This window comes from Drosophila yakuba, chromosome X (assembly GCF_016746365.2).
Source record: "Drosophila yakuba strain Tai18E2 chromosome X, Prin_Dyak_Tai18E2_2.1, whole genome shotgun sequence".
NCBI lineage: Eukaryota > Metazoa > Arthropoda > Insecta > Diptera > Drosophilidae > Drosophila > Drosophila yakuba.
The window spans coordinates 24,218,476-24,241,610 of record NC_052526.2 but is presented as its reverse complement, the minus strand read 5'-3'; the positions used below and the strand labels follow the sequence as shown (position 1 = coordinate 24,241,610).

Here is a 23,135-nt window from a genome sequence, read left to right as displayed (position 1 = left end):
TCTCAGAAGGCCTATGGGGCAGCGATTTATGTTCGCATCCAATACGACGGAGGCATTTCGTCGAGTCTGCTCACGTCAAAGACTAAAGTCGCTCCTGTCAAAACCGTTTCACTCCCGCGCTTAGAATTGTGTGGTGCAGTTCTTCTTGCTGACCTGTGAGCTGAAATTCTTCCTCACATCCCGTTTGGTCGAATAGAGACGTTTTTCTGGACTGATTCCACCATTGTGTTGGCATGGTCGAACAAGCCACCATGTCAATGGACCACCTTCGTAGCGAACCGAGTGACTAAGATTGCTCTAAATACAGATGCCAGCCAAGTCACATGTGCGTTCCGAGCACAATCCAGCAGATCTAGCCAGTCGTGGTGTCACGGCTGAAGAGCTGGCAAGTAGTGACCTCTGGTGGCATGGCCCGTCGTGGCTGATTCAGCCGCAAGTCTCCTGGCCCACGTCGTACGAAGCGGTATCGGACCTTGAACTCGAAAGACGATCCGTCCGGTGCCATTTAGCGTGTCCAGCATGGGATCTCCTAGAGCGTTTTTCAAACTTCAATCGCATGCTGCGAGTCATGGCATTTGTGCAGCGGTTCATCAACCGCTGTAGACGCATTCCTACGCCTTCTTCTACAGACTTAAGCAGTAAAGAACTCGCCCATATACAACTCATGCTTCTTAGGCAAACTCAACGGGCCGACTATCCAGAGGAATACAACATCCTGCAATCGAAAGGACAGCTTCCGTCGTCCAGTTGTATCCTCAACCTTAATCCGTTCCTGGATGCTGACGGCATCATGAGGTCATGCGGTCGTTTGACTGCATCCGACTCGTTATCCTACGACGAACGTCATCCTATCCTTTTGGCGTACCATTCCAAACTAGCAGAGCTTCTGGTCACATTTACTCACCGTATCTCCATACACGGGGGAAACCAGCTTATGGTTCGTCTCATCCGGACGAGATACTGGATTCCGAAGCTGCGGAACCTGATCAAACGTGTGACCACGACCTGCAAGGTGTGTGTCATTCACCGGAAGAAGGTGCAGTCCCAGCTAATGGGTAAACTACCTCAGTCCAGAGCGACCTATTCGCGACCCGTTACACACACAGGACTCGACTTCGCGGGACCGTTTGATGTCAAAAGCTATTCAGGTCGTGCCTGTCGAATCACGAAAGGCTATGTCTGCGTCTTCGTGTGCTTCAGTACGAAGGCCATCCATTTGGAAGCCACTTCGGACTTGACCACGGAGAAATTCCTCGGAGCAGAAGGTTCGCGGCCAGAAGAGGGTGCCCTCTCCATCTTTACTCGGACAACGGAAAGACTTTTGTGGGCACGGAGAAGGCCCTCACAGAAGATTTCATCGCTGCGGTTAAGGAAAAGGTTACCTCGTCATTTAGTCACCAGAGCCTATCCTGGCATTGCAACCCTCTAGGCGCCCCCCATATGGGAGGTCTGTGGGAAGCAGGAGTCAAGAGTTTCAAGACTCACTTCTACAAGACGACAGGTAACTTTAAGTATACCCTTGAAGAGTTATCCACTCTACTGTGTCGGATAGAAGCATGCCTCAACTCCAGACCAATTTCCGCGATGTCAGAAGATCCGTCGGATATCCTCGCTCTCACTCCGGGACATTTTGTGATAGGCGGACCGCTACTCGTCCCCGCGAAACCTCCCACCGCCGGCGAAGCCAGTTCTATCCTGAACCGATGGCAGCGACTCAAAGCCCTTGTCGCCAGCTCATCGACACAAGATCTCGAGGAACTCGATCGTTCTGATGCCGAGTCTGTCAGGGGATTCATCCGCTTCGGACGTGTTCGCGGTTTCTCCGGCTAGATGCAGAGCGGCGGCTCCGTGCGGTCCTCATCAATAAATATTGCCCGAACTGCTTGGCGCACCAGCATTCTGGAAGCTCGTGCCGGAGTGAGTGTCGCTGCCGAGTATGTGGGGACGCACATCACACCTTGCTACATCTCCATCGGCGGGAAAAGCGAGAGCGGTCTGCTAGCGCGGACAGGCCCATCGAGACGCCAGAGCCGAAGGCCAACATCGAGCAACCCCGCCTCTCGGCAGTGCTCTCCCACACTGCAACGGCTATCCTGCCCACCGTCAATCTGCGTTTCGACATCGGGGACAAGCGCTTCGATGTGCGGGCCATGGTAGATGCGTGCTCTACTTCGAGCCGCATTGACGGATCACTGGCCGAGGCCATGGCCCTCCCTATCCTGGAAGTCGGTGATGAGAGGGTGTGCAGAGCCACTCTCATCCCGATTCATACAGAGACGCCACGGATTGAGGTGGTGTTCCACGTCGAGGAGCAGCTGCGAATGCGGACTCCTGCTCGACTCCAGCTGCCTGACGCCGCCAAAACAGTGTTCACCAACCTCATCCTGTCGGACCCCAGTTTCCACAGGCCGGCTGGTACCTCCGTCGTGCTAGGTGCAGATGTGTATCCCACGCTCCTTCACTCCCGCGCTTAGAATTGTGTGGTGCAGTTCTTCTTGCTGACCTGTGAGCTGAAATTCTTCCTCACATCCCGTTTGGTCGAATAGAGACGTTTTTCTGGACTGATTCCACCATTGTGTTGGCATGGTCGAACAAGCCACCATGTCAATGGACCACCTTCGTAGCGAACCGAGTGACTAAGATTGCTCTAAATACAGATGCCAGCCAAGTCACATGTGCGTTCCGAGCACAATCCAGCAGATCTAGCCAGTCGTGGTGTCACGGCTGAAGAGCTGGCAAGTAGTGACCTCTGGTGGCATGGCCCGTCGTGGCTGATTCAGCCGCAAGTCTCCTGGCCCACGTCGTACGAAGCGGTATCGGACCTTGAACTCGAAAGACGATCCGTCCGGTGCCATTTAGCGTGTCCAGCATGGGATCTCCTAGAGCGTTTTTCAAACTTCAATCGCATGCTGCGAGTCATGGCATTTGTGCAGCGGTTCATCAACCGCTGTAGACGCATTCCTACGCCTTCTTCTACAGACTTAAGCAGTAAAGAACTCGCCCATATACAACTCATGCTTCTTAGGCAAACTCAACGGGCCGACTATCCAGAGGAATACAACATCCTGCAATCGAAAGGACAGCTTCCGTCGTCCAGTTGTATCCTCAACCTTAATCCGTTCCTGGATGCTGACGGCATCATGAGGTCATGCGGTCGTTTGACTGCATCCGACTCGTTATCCTACGACGAACGTCATCCTATCCTTTTGGCGTACCATTCCAAACTAGCAGAGCTTCTGGTCACATTTACTCACCGTATCTCCATACACGGGGGAAACCAGCTTATGGTTCGTCTCATCCGGACGAGATACTGGATTCCGAAGCTGCGGAACCTGATCAAACGTGTGACCACGACCTGCAAGGTGTGTGTCATTCACCGGAAGAAGGTGCAGTCCCAGCTAATGGGTAAACTACCTCAGTCCAGAGCGACCTATTCGCGACCCGTTACACACACAGGACTCGACTTCGCGGGACCGTTTGATGTCAAAAGCTATTCAGGTCGTGCCTGTCGAATCACGAAAGGCTATGTCTGCGTCTTCGTGTGCTTCAGTACGAAGGCCATCCATTTGGAAGCCACTTCGGACTTGACCACGGAGAAATTCCTCGGAGCAGAAGGTTCGCGGCCAGAAGAGGGTGCCCTCTCCATCTTTACTCGGACAACGGAAAGACTTTTGTGGGCACGGAGAAGGCCCTCACAGAAGATTTCATCGCTGCGGTTAAGGAAAAGGTTACCTCGTCATTTAGTCACCAGAGCCTATCCTGGCATTGCAACCCTCTAGGCGCCCCCCATATGGGAGGTCTGTGGGAAGCAGGAGTCAAGAGTTTCAAGACTCACTTCTACAAGACGACAGGTAACTTTAAGTATACCCTTGAAGAGTTATCCACTCTACTGTGTCGGATAGAAGCATGCCTCAACTCCAGACCAATTTCCGCGATGTCAGAAGATCCGTCGGATATCCTCGCTCTCACTCCGGGACATTTTCTGATAGGCGGACCGCTACTCGTCCCCGCGAAACCTCCCACCGCCGGCGAAGCCAGTTCTATCCTGAACCGATGGCAGCGACTCAAAGCCCTTGTCGCCAGCTCATCGACACAAGATCTCGAGGAACTCGATCGTTCTGATGCCGAGTCTGTCAGGGGATTCATCCGCTTCGGACGTGTTCGCGGTTTCTCCGGCTAGATGCAGAGCGGCGGCTCCGTGCGGTCCTCATCAATAAATATTGCCCGAACTGCTTGGCGCACCAGCATTCCGGAAGCTCGTGCCGGAGTGAGTGTCGCTGCCGAGTATGTGGGGACGCACATCACACCTTGCTACATCTCCATCGGCGGGAAAAGCGAGAGCGGTCTGCTAGCGCGGACAGGCCCATCGAGACGCCAGAGCCGAAGGCCAACATCGAGCAACCCCGCCTCTCGGCAGTGCTCTCCCACACTGCAACGGCTATCCTGCCCACCGTCAATCTGCGTTTCGACATCGGGGACAAGCGCTTCGATGTGCGGGCCATGGTAGATGCGTGCTCTACTTCGAGCCGCATTGACGGATCACTGGCCGAGGCCATGGCCCTCCCTATCCTGGAAGTCGGTGATGAGAGGGTGTGCAGAGCCACTCTCATCCCGATTCATACAGAGACGCCACGGATTGAGGTGGTGTTCCACGTCGAGGAGCAGCTGCGAATGCGGACTCCTGCTCGACTCCAGCTGCCTGACGCCGCCAAAACAGTGTTCACCAACCTCATCCTGTCGGACCCCAGTTTCCACAGGCCGGCTGGTACCTCCGTCGTGCTAGGTGCAGATGTGTATCCCACGCTCATCCAACCTAGTGTCATGCACAGCCAGAACGGGCGCATCGTAGCACAGAGCACGGTTCTAGGATGGATGCTCTCCGGAACATACACCCACTGATGCATCGCGGATTCTTTTGCAATCTGTGGCATTGCAAGGCGGGCGGGATGTTTACTCCAGCTCTCGTGTGCCAGTTCCACGCGTCCCTAAATGGAGAAGGGAATCCATCCACTCTCTTTTGAAAAAGGGAGTATGGGACCGCTGGCCACACCTTTTCTTTTTTTACTTCTTTTTTTTTCTACAAGAACACGAAGACACGATTTTGGAGCAACCTTTTTTATACACATATATAACCACTGAGTAAAGACTATCTTTTGGAGAAACCACAACCCTCGCCTGTGCGTTTTCAATTCAAGTCAGAACAATCCAGTTCTCAGCCGCAACAACCCCCAGCAGAGCCATTACTACAGTATAAATGTTGATATCGCGAGTGCCGTACAGATAGTGCTGAATCTTGCCTAAAGCCGACATTATGGCCAATAACTCTCTTTGGCGTGGCATAGTGTGACTCCCTTTTTTTGAGGGTCATAGAGATCATTGTGATAGGGGTTTTATCTTGCGATAGAACCGAAGCAACAATAGTAACTGGCTAGACCTAAAAATGATCTTAGCTCCCACAGATATGTTTTTACATCTTCTGGGTTGGTTTTTGCACCCCCAGTAGTAACAATAAATCCCAGATATTCAACACTTTGTTTTTTCGTCGGACATCTTTATGTTGGCATCACATTGCCTTCTATGTGATCTATATGCCTAACATGGTCATTTTCAGAAAAAATTTCGAGGTCATCTACGTAAGCGTAGCATGATTTGCCAACTTGTTTTTGTAAGACTTTGTCGATCGCTTTTTGGAAAATGCTTTCCGAATTCTTCAAACCAAACGGTAATCGACAAAACTCATACTTTCCGCCATTTACCGTAAAAAAGGGCGCTCATTCTCGGGCAAGTTTATCTGGTTATAACCGTACTTTAAATCTAACGTTGAAAAGTATTCGGCTTTTTCTAAATTTGCCAGTATCATGGGAATATTTGGCATTGGGTACTTGTCAGCGATAGTTTTTTCGTTAACTTTTCTAAAGTCTATAAGCAAACGCTTATTCTTATTCCAGAGATCATCATGGACTTCTTTGTTCACAACCTATGTTGGGTTGTTGTACGGCGACCTTGTTGTTCTAATAATGCCTTTCTGCAATAAATCTTCGATTTCTCGCTTAACAAACTCAGACTCACCCTATGACGCTTAATGCGCACAATAACATATAAGTTTCCTAAGAACGTAGAATAAGAGAAATTCAATGAAGTCGAAAGTCGAAAAGAGAAATACAATGAAGGCAATAATAATAAAATAAAAGTTGAGAAACAACCTATATAAAGCGGGTCACCGCCTCGATCATCAGTCTCCGCCGACGATCGGCGAAACCAGTCTAGCAGCAGATGCAGCACGGATCAAGGTGAAGGACGTAAAAATACTATACTATCTCTTTCTCCCCTTTCTATAGACCTGAAAGACCTCTGGGTCTTTTAACCTTCTAGCCTCTATACGTATTTGGAAGACCTCAAGCCTATAAAACAGTGGTAATACCCACGTAACCCGGAGCAGCAAGCAGTCATAAATAAACAGGATGACGAGTTGTTAGCTTTGGGACTGATAGAACCATCACGAAGCCCATATAGCGCGCCAGTTGTATTATTAAAGAAAACAAACAACGAATGGAGGATGTGTTAGATTATCGACTATTACACGAGAAGACCGAAAAGGACGCTTATCCGCTACCAATAATGGATTTTATTTTGGACTAATTAAGAAAGGCACGTTTCATAAGTACGATCGACTTGAAGTCAGGGTACTGGCAGATTCCCATGGAAAGGGACAGTCAGCAATACACCGCATTTACGGTACCAGGACGGGGGCTGTTATAATGGAAAGTAATGCCATTCGGTCTGACAACGGCACCGGCAACTATCCAATGGGCATTGGACTACATAATAAGACCGGAGATGGAGCCGTTCGCATTCGCGTATCTAGATGATATTGTGGTCATTGGCAGCAGCAAAAGAGAAACTAAAAGATGTGTTTAGAAGGTTACAGAAATCAATCTTGAGGATCAACCCGGAGAAGTGTAACTTTTTCCAGAAAGAGCTGATGTATTTAGGACACGTTGTGACCCGGACCCGGAGACGGTCGCAGCAATCCAAGAACGGTCCACCCCAAAGACAACAAAGGAAGTGCACAGTTTTCTAGGAATAGCATCGTGGTACTCATGCATACCCAAGTTCACGGAACAGGCGGCCGCCCTTCATGATCTAATCAAGAAAGGAAAAAAATTCGAATGGGAGGAAAGACACAAAAAATCATTCGATAGCCAGAAAGAGAGTCTAACAAAAGCACCATTACAGTCATGTCCCGACTTCACTCGGCAGTTTAAACTACAGACGGACGCCAGTGATTTAGGGATAGGCGCAGTGCTGACACAGGAAGGAGAGGACGGGGAGCACGTGATCTCATACGCCAGCTGATTGAGGAGTGTGGAACGCAACTATAGCGTAACAGAAAAAGAATGCTTGGCTATATATTGGGGTATCAATAATTACAAAATGTATTTGGACGGGTGCCAATTTATAGTAGTTACAGATCACATGGCGCTGCGGTGGCTGAACTCAATTGAAAGTCTATCGGGAAGAGTGGTTAGGTGGGCGTAAGGGCGCCAACCATTCCAGTTTGAAGTTCAATACAGGAAGGGGAAGTTGAACGCGTTATCAAGAGCGCCGAGGATCGAGCTAAAGCCATAGGAAGGACGGAAGAGTGGCTAAAGGAAAAATATGAGGAACGAGGAGTTTCGGATAATAAAAGGTCGACTCTACAAACTAGGGGGGGACAAGAGAAACCTACAGCCGTGAAAACTGTGCATATCGAAGGACGAGATTCAACAGGTGCTGCATTTGGGGATTTTTAAAACACTGAAAAGGGTCAAGAACTGATATTTCTGGCCTAGACTCGGAAAACTCTCTCTCTTTGGCGTGGCATAGTGTGACTCCCTTTTTTTGAGGGTCATAGAGATCATTGTGATAGGGGTTTTATCTTGCGATAGAACCGAAACAACAATAGTAACTGGCTAGACCTAAAAATGATCTTAGCTCCCACAGATATGTTTTTACATCTTCTGGGTTGGTTTTTGCACCCCCAGTAGTAACAATAAATCCCAGATATTCAACACTTTGTTTTTTCGTCGGACACCTTTATGTTGGCATCACATTGCCTTCTATGTGATCTATATGCCTAACATGGTCATTTTCAGAAAAAATTTCGAGGTCATCTACGTAAGCGTAGCATGATTTGCCAACTTGTTTTTGTAAGACTTTGTCGATCGCTTTTTGGAAAATGCTTCCCGAATTCTTCAAACCAAACGGTAATCGACAAAACTCATACTTTCCGCCATTTACCGTAAAAAAGGGCGGTCATTCTCGGGCAAGTTTATCTGGTTATAACCGTACTCCACCTCAGTCCAGAGCGACCTATTCGCGACCCGTTACACACACAGGATTCGACTTCGCGGGACCGTTTGATGTCAAAAGCTATTCAGGTCATGCCTGTCGAATCACGAAAGGCTATGTCTGCGTCTTCGTGTGCTTCAGTACGAAGGCCATCCATTTGGAAGCAACTTCGGACTTGACAACGGAGAAATTCCTCGGAGCAGAAGGTTCGCGGCTAGAAGAGGGTGCCCTCTCCATCTTTACTCGGACAACGGAAAGACTTTTGTGGGCACGGAGAAGGCCCTCACAGAAGATTTCATCGCTGCGGTTAAGGAAAAGGTTACCTCGTCATTTAGTCACCAGAGCCTATCCTGGCATTGCAACCCTCCAGGCGCCCCCCATATGGGAGGTCTGTGGGAAGCAGGAGTCAAGAGTTTCAAGACTCACTTCTACAAGACGACAGGTAACTTTAAGTATACCCTTGAAGAGTTATCCACTCTACTGTGTCGGATAGAAGCATGCCTCAACTCCAGACCAATTTCCGCGATGTCAGAAGATCCGTCGGATATCCTCGCTCTCACTCCGGGACATTTTCTGATAGGCGGACCGCTACTCGTCCCCGCCGAACCTCCCACCGCCGGCGAAGCCAGTTCTATCCTGAACCGATGGCAGCGACTCAAAGCCCTTGGCCAGCTTTTCCCATCGAGATGGAAAGCTAAATACCTGAAAAAGTTCCATAAGAGGACCAAGTGGCAAATTCCAACCAGGAATATGTCCGAAGGCGACATGGTAATTATCAAGGAAGACCACGTTCCATCGTATGGATGGAGGTTAGGGCGTGTTCAAAGGGTTTATCCTGGCTCTAATGACAAAGATTGCGTCGTAGACGTCCTCAAACGGCCAATTTCCAAATTAGTTTTCCTTCCCGTGGACAAACATGTCCAATGTCTATGCGTTCAATGTCCATAACTGTGAGAGTAAAGCGTATCCACTAATTATTTTTTTTTTTGTTCTATCCTCCAGTCGTTCTTTTTCTCTCTGCTTCTCTCATCTCTTTGCGCCAGCCATGCCGTCCCATCGCAACCAACGTCGCCAGCTCATTGACACATGATCTCGAGGAACTCGATCGTTCTGATGCCGAGTCTGTCAGGGGATTCATCCGCTTCGGACGTGTTCGCGGTCTCTCCGGCTAGATGCAGAGCGGCGGCTCCGTGCGGTCCTCATCAATAAATATTGCCCGAACTGCTTGGCGCACCAGCATTCCGGAAGCTCGTGCCGGAGTGAGTGTCGCTGCCGAGTATGTGGGGACGCACATCACACCTTGCTACATCTCCATCGGCGGGAAAAGCGAGAGCGGTCTGCTAGCGCGGACAGGCCCATCGAGACGCCAGAGCCGAAGGCCAACATCGAGCAACCCCGCCTCTCGGCAGTGCTCTCCCACACTGCAACGGCTATCCTGCCCACCGTCAATCTGCGTTTCGACATCGGGGACAAGCGCTTCGATGTGCGGGCCATGGTAGATGCGTGCTCTACTTCGAGCCGCATTGACGGATCACTGGCCGAGGCCATTGCCCTCCCTATCCTGGGAGTCGGTGATGAGAGGGTGTGCAGAGCCACTCTCATCCCGATTCATACAGAGACGCCACGGATTGAGGTGGTGTTCCACGTCGAGGAGCAGCTGCGAATGCGGACTCCTGCCCGAGAGCTGCCTGACGCCGCCAAAACAGTGTTCACCAACCTCATCCTGTCGGACCCCAGTTTCCACAGGCCGGCTGGTACCTCCGTCGTGCAGATGTGTATCCCACGCTCATCCAACCTAGTGTCATGCACAGCCAGAACGGGCGCATCGTAGCACAGAGCACGGTTCTAGGATGGATGCTCTCCGGAACATACACCCACTGATGCATCGCGGATTCTTTTGCAATCTGTGGCATTGCAAGGCGGGCGGGATGTTTACTCCAGCTCTCGTGTGCCAGTTCCACGCGTCCCTAAATGGAGAAGGGAATCCATCCACTCTCTTTTGAAAAAGGGAGTATGGGACCGCTGGCCACACCTTTTCTTTTTTTACTTCCTTTTTTTTTTCTACAAGAACACGAAGACACGATTTTGGAGCAACCTTTTTTATACACATATATAACCACTGAGTAAAGACTATCTTTTGGAGAAACCACAACCCTCGCCTCTGCGTTTTCAATTCAAGTCAGAACAATCCAGTTCTCAGCCGCAACAACCCCCAGCAGAGCCATTACTACAGTATAAATGTTGATATCGCGAGTGCCGTACAGATAGTGCTGAATCTTGCCTAAAGCCGACATTATGGACTCCCTTTTTTTGAGGGTCATAGAGATCATTGTGATAGGGGTTTTATCTTGCGATAGAACCGAAGCAACAATAGTAACTGGCTAGACCTAAAAATGATCTTAGCTCCCACAGATATGTTTTTACATCTTCTGGGTTGGTTTTTGCACCCCCAGTAGTAACAATAAATCCCAGATATTCAACACTTTGTTTTTTCGTCGGACACCTTTATGTTGGCATCACATTGCCTTCTATGTGATCTATATGCCTAACATGGTCATTTTCAGAAAAAATTTCGAGGTCATCTACGTAAGCGTAGCATGATTTGCCAACTTGTTTTTGTAAGACTTTGTCGATCGCTTTTTGGAAAATGCTTCCCGAATTCTTCAAACCAAACGGTAATCGACAAAACTCATACTTTCCGCCATTTACCGTAAAAAAGGGCGCTCATTCTCGGGCAAGTTTATCTGGTTATAACCGTACTTTAAATCTAACGTTGAAAAGTATTTGGCTTTTTCTAAATTTGCCAGTATCATGGGAATATTTGGCATTGGGTACTTGTCAGCGATAGTTTTTTCGTTAACTTTTCTAAAGTCTATAAGCAAACGCTTATTCTTATTCCAGAGATCATCATGGACTTCTTTGTTCGCAACCTATGTTGGGTTGTTGTACGGCGACCTTGTTGTTCTAATAATGCCTTTCTGCAATAAATCTTCGATTTCTCGCTTAACAAACTCAGACTCACCCTGTGACGCTTAATGCGCACAATAACATATAAGTTTCCTAAGAACGTAGAATAAGAGAAATTCAATGAAGTCGAAAGTCGAAAAGAGAAATACAATGAAGGCAATAATAATAAAATAAAAGTTGAGAAACAACCTATATAAAGCGGGTCACCGCCTCGATCATCAGTCTCCGCCGACGATCGGCGAAACCAGTCTAGCAGCAGATGCAGCACGGATCAAGGTGAAGGACGTAAAAATACTATACTATCTCTTTCTCCCCTTTCTATAGACCTGAAAGACCTCTGGGTCTTTTAACCTTCTAGCCTCTATACGTATTTGGAAGACCTCAAGCCTATAAAACAGTGGTAATACCCACGTAACCCGGAGCAGCAAGCAGTCATAAATAAACAGGATGACGAGTTGTTAGCTTTGGGACTGATAGAACCATCACGAAGCCCATATAGCGCGCCAGTTGTATTATAAAAGAAAACAAACAACGAATGGAGGATGTGTTAGATTATCGACTATTACACGAGAAGACCGAAAAGGACGCTTATCCGGTACCAATAATGGATTTTATTTTGGACTAATTAAGAAAGGCACGTTTCATAAGTACGATCGACTTGAAGTCAGGGTACTGGCAGATTCCCATGGAAAGGGACAGTCAGCAATACACCGCATTTACGGTACCAGGACGGGGGCTGTTATAATGGAAAGTAATGCCATTCGGTCTGACAACGGCACCGGCATCTATCCAATGGGCATTGGACTACATAATAAGACCGGAGATGGAGCCGTTCGCATTCGCGTATCTAGATGATATTGTGGTCATTGGCAGCAGCAAAAGAGAAACTAAAAGATGTGTTTAGAAGGTTACAGAAATCAATCTTGAGGATCAACCCGGAGAAGTGTAACTTTTTCCAGAAAGAGCTGATGTATTTAGGACACGTTGTGACCCGGACCCGGAGACGGTCGCAGCAATCCAAGAACGGTCCACCCCAAAGACAACAAAGGAAGTGCACAGTTTTCTAGGAATAGCATCGTGGTACTCATGCATACCCAAGTTCACGGAACAGGCGGCCGCCCTTCATGATCTAATCAAGAAAGGAAAAAAATTCGAATGGGAGGAAAGACACAAAAAATCATTCGATAGCCAGAAAGAGAGTCTAACAAAAGCACCATTACAGTTATGTCCCGACTTCACTCGGCAGTTTAAACTACAGACGGACGCCAGTGATTTAGGGATAGGCGCAGTGCTGACACAGGAAGGAGAGGACGGGGAGCACGTGATCTCATACGCCAGCTGATTGAGGAGTGTGGAACGCAACTATAGCGTAACAGAAAAAGAATGCTTGGCTATATATTGGGGTATCAATAATTACAAAATGTATTTGGACGGGTGCCAATTTATAGTAGTTACAGATCACATGGCGCTGCGGTGGCTGAACTCAATTGAAAGTCTATCGGGAAGAGTGGCCAGGTGGGCGTAAGGGCGCCAACCATTCCAGTTTGAAGTTCAATACAGGAAGGGGAAGTTAAACGCGTTATCAAGAGCGCCGAGGATCGAGCTAAAGCCATAGGAAGGACGGAAGAGTGGCTAACGGAAAAATATGAGGAACGAGGAGTTTCGGATAATAAAAGGTCGACTCTACAAACTAGGCGGGGACAAGAGAGACCTACAGCCGTGAAAACTGTGCATATCGAAGGACGAGATTCAACAGGTGCTGCATTTGGGGATTTTTAAAACACTGAAAAGGGTCAAGAACTGATATTTCTGGCCTAGACTCGGAAAAGACGTAAAATAATAAGTCAAAGAATGCGAATGTTGCCAGCGATATAAGGTGTCACAACAAAAGGCGACAGGGAAAATGCTGACGAAAGTCGCTGAAGCACCCTGGGAAACGATGTGCGTTGACTTTGTGGAACCTTTACCATGAACAAAGCACAGAAATACAACATTGCTGGTTATAGTGGACAAGTTTTCCAAATAGGTAGAGCTCGCAGCAATCTGACAGGCAACGGCAGATGCATTTTTGAGGGAGTTCAGAGAACGGGTGATATCCAGAGTCGGGGCGCCGTAAACTCTGATCCCGGACAATGGCGTTCAGTTTGTGGGACGCAGAACAAGGACGGCCATGGGAAAATGGGGCATACGGCAACAGTTCACAGCACCGTACACACCTCAGAAGAACCCAACGGAACGGACCAATAGAACAGTGAAGACGATGATCGCGAAGTTAGCAGGAGACGAGCAAACCAGATGGGACGAACATGTGCCTGAGCTTATGCTGGCGTACAACAGTAGAACGTCGGAAGCAACCAAATTCAGCCCAGCTCAGTTAATATTTGGTAAAAAACTGAGGTTACCAAATACATTGTTCGACACCGTAACATCCGGCTCAGGGCTAAAGGCAGAGGATGTGGGGACAGGGTGGTAAAGGCTGAACGAGATCAGGAAAGAAGCCACAACACACATGGAGGATTCGGCGGAACAACAAAAGCACCACTATAACCTTCGATAAAGGGAGTGGAAGCCAGCACTCGAAGACTTGATCTGGTGCATATCCTGTTCAAAGCAGCAGATCAGTTCAATGGCAAGCTAGCCCCGAAATATTACTCCCCTGGAGAGTGTTAAAATTTGCATCTCCAGTAATAGTAATCGTTAAAAATCCGAAAAAAAGGAAGACAAAACGCGTTTACATTGTGGACACGAAACCGTATGTAGGGACAAGTCCAGAGCAAAACAATGCACACGGCCCAATACTAGATATTACACAGAACTCTACACTACAATATTTACATTTACACTGTCCGACATGTAATAACACACGTTTCACAACACTAAACGATAAACCCTTCACACAACTAAACAACACACACTTTAAAACACAAGTGTGTCGCAGACACCTGCCAACACTAAACAATGACAATAAGACTAATAAGTGCTAAAATTTCGTTGCAGGAAGAAAAATGGACCGCTATTCAACGGCATTCAGGTTCCGGGAACGCCATGCGGTGGTGAAGCCGGGCCCAATGGGGAGTGGAGCGCGGAAGAAGACGGCGCCAGCGAAGATGGGGCAGCACGCAGCCCCCAATGAGGCCGACGAGCCCCCTCCGGCTAAAGTAACGACGGCCCAGACAGCAGGGGGAAGAGCCAGAATAGCGCACACTCCACGGGAGCAAAGGCCGATGAGCGCAACCAGGGCTGCAGCAACAGCCACAACCTACTCTTTTAGGTCACCATAAAGTTGTTCAAGAAGATCTAGAGGAGGGGGGAGTGTTACCCTTATTGCGCACAATAACATATAAATTCCTAAAAACGTAGAATAATAGAAATTTAATGAAGTCGAAAGTCGATAAGAGAAATACAATGAAGGAAATAATAATAATAATAAAATAAAAGTTGAAAAACAACTCATAAACTTAAGATTTGAACAATATGCGCACGCGCGAACAATACGAACAATAAGGGGCACACTGGCACACCGAGGGGTGAGCACACTAATGCGGCGAAAAAAAAGAAAGATATGCGGACACACTACGCCACGCCGGAGCCCTATATAAAGCGGGTCACCGCCTCGATGATCATCAGTCTCCGCCGGCCATTGGCGAAACCAGTCTAGCAGCAGAAGCAGCACGGATCAAGGAGAAGGCGGTACAGATCCCTCTCCGGAGGACCTCACGCTCGAGTTCGGGCCCGCAGTCACCCGCGGAGGCCAACCGGCACTGGTAGTCGAGCGCTTCGTATCAACGTCTCTCTCTTTCCATTCTCAAACCAATAAAGCTACACTTATCCGTACCGAGTAAACCCCGTGCGTTCTATCCTGGGATAGGGTCGGCTCTTTCTTTTAGCAACCACACCTGCACAAAAATAAATGTGACACGAATGCTGGCAATCCTTGAGCCACCCGAGTATTGACAGATCGTCACAACCCATGGGATGCGGGTATAGTTTGGAGTATACCGGCTTATCATCGCTTGTGCGAACTGTGGCAACAACAAAAGTGTTAAAAGGCAGTACCTTGTTAACGGCTGAAAATGCCTCAGATCTGTTTGTGATCATGTTTTGAAATTCAACTTTTACAGATTGTGGTAGGTTATTTAAATTTACATTGTCGCAACTGTGATGCTTCAGCTTTTTAGAAACAGAACCATAATTTATAGTAGTAGTATAGTACATAGTTACTGGGGTACTGTTTATGTAAAACTACTTAGTTGCTGAATCAAATATATCAAGTGCTCTTTTCAGTTGTTATCTTGTATACGATCATACGCAACAAAGTTAGTACAAAAACAAAACAGCTGGTGGAAGTGCGAAGAGAAATTTCAGTTTCTAGCAGCTTGTTGGCGTTAGGGTGGCCTTGGTAAAAAGAGTTGTCGCAAAATATCAAAACAAAATATCAGCAATACACCGCATTTACGGTACCAGGACGGGGGCTGTTATAATGGAAAGTAATGCCATTCGGTCTGACAACGGCACCGGCATCTATCCAATGGGCATTGGACTACATAATAAGACCGGAGATGGAGCCGTTCGCATTCGCGTATCTAGATGATATTGTGGTCATTGGCAGCAGCAAAAGAGAAACTAAAAGATGTGTTTAGAAGGTTACAGAAATCAATCTTGAGGATCAACCCGGAGAAGTGTAACTTTTTCCAGAAAGAGCTGATGTATTTAGGACACGTTGTGACCCGGACCCGGAGACGGTCGCAGCAATCCAAGAACGGTCCACCCCAAAGACAACAAAGGAAGTGCACAGTTTTCTAGGAATAGCATCGTGGTACTCATGCATACCCAAGTTCACGGAACAGGCGGCCGCCCTTCATGATCTAATCAAGAAAGGAAAAAAATTCGAATGGGAGGAAAGACACAAAAAATCATTCGATAGCCAGAAAGAGAGTCTAACAAAAGCACCATTACAGTTATGTCCCGACTTCACTCGGCAGTTTAAACTACAGACGGACGCCAGTGATTTAGGGATAGGCGCAGTGCTGACACAGGAAGGAGAGGACGGGGAGCACGTGATCTCATACGCCAGCTGATTGAGGAGTGTGGAACGCAACTATAGCGTAACAGAAAAAGAATGCTTGGCTATATATTGGGGTATCAATAATTACAAAATGTATTTGGACGGGTGCCAATTTATAGTAGTTACAGATCACATGGCGCTGCGGTGGCTGAACTCAATTGAAAGTCTATCGGGAAGAGTGGCCAGGTGGGCGTAAGGGCGCCAACCATTCCAGTTTGAAGTTCAATACAGGAAGGGGAAGTTAAACGCGTTATCAAGAGCGCCGAGGATCGAGCTAAAGCCATAGGAAGGACGGAAGAGTGGCTAACGGAAAAATATGAGGAACGAGGAGTTTCGGATAATAAAAGGTCGACTCTACAAACTAGGCGGGGACAAGAGAGACCTACAGCCGTGAAAACTGTGCATATCGAAGGACGAGATTCAACAGGTGCTGCATTTGGGGATTTTTAAAACACTGAAAAGGGTCAAGAACTGATATTTCTGGCCTAGACTCGGAAAAGACGTAAAATAATAAGTCAAAGAATGCGAATGTTGCCAGCGATATAAGGTGTCACAACAAAAGGCGACAGGGAAAATGCTGACGAAAGTCGCTGAAGCACCCTGGGAAACGATGTGCGTTGACTTTGTGGAACCTTTACCATGAACAAAGCACAGAAATACAACATTGCTGGTTATAGTGGACAAGTTTTCCAAATAGGTAGAGCTCGCAGCAATCTGACAGGCAACGGCAGATGCATTTTTGAGGGAGTTCAGAGAACGGGTGATATCCAGAGTCGGGGCGCCGTAAACTCTGATCCCGGACAATGGCGTTCAGTTTGTGGGACGCAGAACAAGGACGGCCATGGGAAAATGGGGCATACGGCAACAGTTCACAGCACCGTACACACCTCAGAAGAACCCAACGGAACGGACCAATAGAACAGTGAAGACGATGATCGCGAAGTTAGCAGGAGACGAGCAAACCAGATGGGACGAACATGTGCCTGAGCTTATGCTGGCGTACAACAGTAGAACGTCGGAAGCAACCAAATTCAGCCCAGCTCAGTTAATATTTGGTAAAAAACTGAGGTTACCAAATACATTGTTCGACACCGTAACATCCGGCTCAGGGCTAAAGGCAGAGGATGTGGGGACAGGGTGGTAAAGGCTGAACGAGATCAGGAAAGAAGCCACAACACACATGGAGGATTCGGCGGAACAACAAAAGCACCACTATAACCTTCGATAAAGGGAGTGGAAGCCAGCACTCGAAGACTTGATCTGGTGCATATCCTGTTCAAAGCAGCAGATCAGTTCAATGGCAAGCTAGCCCCGAAATATTACTCCCCTGGAGAGTGTTAAAATTTGCATCTCCAGTAATAGTAATCGTTAAAAATCCGAAAAAAAGGAAGACAAAACGCGTTTACATTGTGGACACGAAACCGTATGTAGGGACAAGTCCAGAGCAAAACAATGCACACGGCCCAATACTAGATATTACACAGAACTCTACACTACAATATTTACATTTACACTGTCCGACATGTAATAACACACGTTTCACAACACTAAACGATAAACCCTTCACACAACTAAACAACACACACTTTAAAACACAAGTGTGTCGCAGACACCTGCCAACACTAAACAATGACAATAAGACTAATAAGTGCTAAAATTTCGTTGCAGGAAGAAAAATGGACCGCTATTCAACGGCATTCAGGTTCCGGGAACGCCATGCGGTGGTGAAGCCGGGCCCAATGGGGAGTGGAGCGCGGAAGAAGACGGCGCCAGCGAAGATGGGGCAGCACGCAGCCCCCAATGAGGCCGACGAGCCCCCTCCGGCTAAAGTAACGACGGCCCAGACAGCAGGGGGAAGAGCCAGAATAGCGCACACTCCACGGGAGCAAAGGCCGATGAGCGCAACCAGGGCTGCAGCAACAGCCACAACCTACTCTTTTAGGTCACCATAAAGTTGTTCAAGAAGATCTAGAGGAGGGGGGAGTGTTACCCTTATTGCGCACAATAACATATAAATTCCTAAAAACGTAGAATAATAGAAATTTAATGAAGTCGAAAGTCGATAAGAGAAATACAATGAAGGAAATAATAATAATAATAAAATAAAAGTTGAAAAACAACTCATAAACTTAAGATTTGAACAATATGCGCACGCGCGAACAATACGAACAATAAGGGGCACACTGGCACACCGAGGGGTGAGCACACTAATGCGGCGAAAAAAAAGAAAGATATGCGGACACACTACGCCACGCCGGAGCCCTATATAAAGCGGGTCACCGCCTCGATGATCATCAGTCTCCGCCGGCCATTGGCGAAACCAGTCTAGCAGCAGAAGCAGCACGGATCAAGGAGAAGGCGGTACAGATCCCTCTCCGGAGGACCTCACGCTCGAGTTCGGGCCCGCAGTCACCCGCGGAGGCCAACCGGCACTGGTAGTCGAGCGCTTCGTATCAACGTCTCTCTCTTTCCATTCTCAAACCAATAAAGCTACACTTATCCGTACCGAGTAAACCCCGTGCGTTCTATCCTGGGATAGGGTCGGCTCTTTCTTTTAGCAACCACACCTGCACAAAAATAAATGTGACACGAATGCTGGCAATCCTTGAGCCACCCGAGTATTGACAGATCGTCACAACCCATGGGATGCGGGTATAGTTTGGAGTATACCGGCTTATCATCGCTTGTGCGAACTGTGGCAACAACAAAAGTGTTAAAAGGCAGTACCTTGTTAACGGCTGAAAATGCCTCAGATCTGTTTGTGATCATGTTTTGAAATTCAACTTTTACAGATTGTGGTAGGTTATTTAAATTTACATTGTCGCAACTGTGATGCTTCAGCTTTTTAGAAACAGAACCATAATTTATAGTAGTAGTATAGTACATAGTTACTGGGGTACTGTTTATGTAAAACTACTTAGTTGCTGAATCAAATATATCAAGTGCTCTTTTCAGTTGTTATCTTGTATACGATCATACGCAACAAAGTTAGTACAAAAACAAAACAGCTGGTGGAAGTGCGAAGAGAAATTTCAGTTTCTAGCAGCTTGTTGGCGTTAGGGTGGCCTTGGCAAAAAGAGTTGTGGCAAAATATCAAAACATTTTTCAAAAGTGTGTGCGACTCAACAAGTTTTGGGCAAATCCACAGAAAATGTACAAGACTAACAAAAATGTGAAAAATATTAGAAATATCCAAATAGCATGCTTAATATCTTTCTAGCTTTTATAGTTTCTGATATCTCGACGTTAGTACGCACGGACGGACACAGCATGTTTGACTCGGCTATTGATCCTGATTATGAATATATATTCTTCATAAGGTCAGAAACGCGTCCTTCTGCTGTAACAGCAACGAATTTAGTATACCCTTTTACTCTACGCAGCACAATTACCCTTACCCCGCAGCACAATTTGTACTCTACCTATTGCGCCGACCTATTGGTTCCGTACTTGTGGCAAGGAAAAAACACTATTTCGGTTGTGATGTTACAGTATGGTTGCTTTGAGCCTGCAGCCCGCTGAGCGTTCCAGTTTTGTAACGGTTCAAATTAAAACCTTTTTCTTATAACTGCTGGTACTTTCAAAGGTTTTCCGATAAGACGCCTTTACTTTATAAAATTTAAAGTAACACTCGATGTTTATAGTATGGTAATATAATTTAATTATGTAAACGGCATAGTAAATATTTTAGAAAAAAAAAGAAAATTTAATCAAATTAAATCCAACTTTAGACCTAAGGGTTAACCTTTAGTCAAATGTAACAACTAAAGTTTTTCATTAAACAGTTTAAGTCCGGCTTATATCTTATAAATACGAACTCTTCATAACTTCCAATGTTTTCTTTTAAAAACAATGATTTATTATACAGCATTATGCATTTGATGTTCATATAATGTTATCATACTTACTTCTGCGTCAAGATATTTAACCAACTTTTTTATGTTGTCATTTATTTCTCCAATTGGTGCACTATCCAATGATCCATTTGATTCGCATAAGAAGTCAAATATATTGTCCAAGTCAACGGAGTCCTGTTGGATTGAAGGTCTGGTAGTATTGCTTTCAGAATCATTATTATCGTTAATTGGCTCGGTTTGAATGTTTTCTGAAATATGAGCCAGAACTCTTATTTCCTCTTGTATTAATCTGAAAAATTAAACAGAAAAAATCTATTAACTTAGTGTTTATTATCAAGTTTTTTCTTAAAGTGTTGCATTTATTTTGTAAGAGCAGAAATGCTCCTGGGCCGGTAAAACGGTTACAATTTTTTGGTGATATTTAGGCTAAGCCATATGACAAGACTTTCGATTATGCCGGTGGCGGAACGGCAAAATTGTGTTGAACTTCTATGTAAAAAGTTCCCTTATAGTCTTGCCCTCTAAATGTTTATAATTTTTTGTGTTTCTTTACAGAAAATTAATTCCAGTTATGTATATATGGACTTTTTGGCTAACCCATTTATCTAGTTATATTTGGCTTATTGAAGTTGCCACTAGGTTTTTTTAAACGACTTTTTAAAATTACGATACATTAAAGTAATGCAGTTATTAAGCTTATTTGTTGTATGTTTATACCCGTTATTGGTAGAAGAAAAGGGTATACTAGATTCGTTGAAAAGTATGTAACAGGCAGAACAAAGCGTTTCCAACCATAAAAAGTATATATATTCTTGATCAGGATCAAGAGTCGATCTGGCCATGTCCGTCTGTCCGTATGAACGTCGAGATCTCAGGAACTACAAAAGCTAGAAAGTTGACATTAAGCTTACAGCCTCCAGAGACATAGACGCAGCGCAAGTTTGTCGATTCATGTTGCCACGCCCACTCTAACGCCCACAAACCGCCCAAAACTGCCATGCCCACAATTTTGAAAATTGATTTGATATTTTTTAATTTTTTTTTTAGTCTTATAAATTTTTTATCGATCTGCCAAAAAACTTTTTGCCACGCCCACTCTAACGCCCACAAACCGCCCAAAGATGCCACGCCCACACTTTTGAAAATTTTTTTAATATTTTTTCATTTATGTATTAGTCTTGTAAATTTCTATCGATTTGCCGAAAAACTTTTTGCCACGCCCACTCTTACGCCCACAAACCGCCAAAAACTGTCAGTGTTGAAGACTCTCCTTTGCACTTCCACTAGCTGAGTAACGGGTATCAGATAGTCGGGGAACTTGACTATAGCGTTCTCTCTTGTATACTAGATTCATTAAAAAGATTGTAACAGGCAGAAGGAACCGTTTCCGACCATATAAAGTGTATATATTCTTGATCAGGATCAATAGCCGAGTCGATCTGGCCAAGTCCGTCTGTCCGTATGAACGTCGAGATTCAGCATCCAGACTCCAGTAACATAGAAGAAGCGCAAGTTTGTCCATTCATGTTGCCACGCCCACTCTAACGCCTACAAACCGCCACTGGCACGCCCACACATTTGAAAATATTGTAGATATTTTTTCACATATATGTTAGTCTTGTAAATTTCCATGCATTGCCAAAAATCTTTTTGCCACGTCTTCTCTGACGCCCAAAAACTGGCACGAACTATCAGTGTGGAGATTTCTCCTTCGCACTTCCACTAGGCTGAGTAACGGGTATTAGCCGAGAACTCGACTATAGCGTTCACTCTTGGTATTAAATATTTTCTGATATTTTGATTAAGGTAAAAGCAAAAGAGAATGCTATAGTCGAGTTTCCCGACTATCGATAGCCAGTACTCAACAAGTGGAAGTGCAAACGAGAAAATTTTAAATTTTTTTGGCATATTGATAGAAATGAGGAAATACCTTTGCGTATTTTTATATACCACTTTTCTTTACGTTGAAGGTCCCTCATTGGTGGCAGCAATAATTAGGAACCAGGATCAGGGTAATACGCGACCGACACAAATGTGTTTAAGTTAAACACACTAAACGCGTCGCGGGCAACAATTATTTGATTTAAGGTTGGTTATGTATCTGTGTCACTGCCACTTTTTATTTTGTGAATCAAAACACTACTCTGTCGCTTTTTTAAGGTTGACGACTCTGACCATGCCGCCCTTCCCTGCGTGCGTTGCGATCACCTTACGCAGCAGCTTCTGTTGAGTCGGCAGGTTGTTCGAACCCAGGACAAATTCCCGGGACCATCGCCGCCAGAACTTTTGCCTGACTGACAAGACAAGCCGCCAACGCCGCAAGCAACTGAGAATCGTGGTCCGGGGTCCGGAGTGTGGGATAAAGGGCCCGCCTGTCAGCAGGTGTCCGGGTGTGAGCGCCCCTCCGTAGGTTGGGTCCTGGCTGAGAGCTCTGAGAAACCGCGAGTTCATCACGACCTCGATCCCGACGAGGTCTGTTCCCAGTGCTTGTTGAAGTAGGTGCAGGGCCATTTTGACACCTGCCTCCCATAATCCGCCCATGTGAACGGAAATTCGCATCCGCGTTTTGATGCAAATGGCCTCAACCAGCTCGTCGATCCGCTCGCGAAGAGGCGACTCCCTCCAACGAAGTTCGTCGCATTGTCGCAATGAACCGTCTGGGGACATCCTTGTCGACCAATAAACTTTTGGAAAGCTAAGAAAAATGAATCAGTTCTTAGATCTGATGCAATCTCTAAGTGAAACGCCTTGAACGCAGAACAAATAAATAAGGCACCGTAGGACTTGTACGGAGGCCTTCCTCGATGTCGTCATATGTAAATGTCGTATAAAAGAGCCACAAAAATCAATGCCCATTATGGCAAATGGGACTGCAGAGTTCCTGAGCGTAGAATGCTCACAAGTGCTCAAGGGAG

General features: G+C 46.5%; 1 protein-coding gene across 11 annotated transcripts in view; it reads right to left on the bottom strand.

Annotated features, from left to right (window-relative positions):
* The window catches only part of LOC26536261 (unconventional myosin-VIIa), an 893,412-nt gene that overhangs the window by 400,090 nt on the left and 470,187 nt on the right, over window positions 1-23,135 (bottom strand). For all 11 annotated transcript variants that reach the window (XM_039377684.2, XM_039377686.2, XM_039377690.2 and 8 more), the window contains exon 13: window positions 20,272-20,509. In XM_039377684.2, the coding sequence (XP_039233618.1) occupies window positions 20,272-20,509 (238 nt within the window). The remainder of the gene's footprint in view (window positions 1-20,271; window positions 20,510-23,135) is intronic.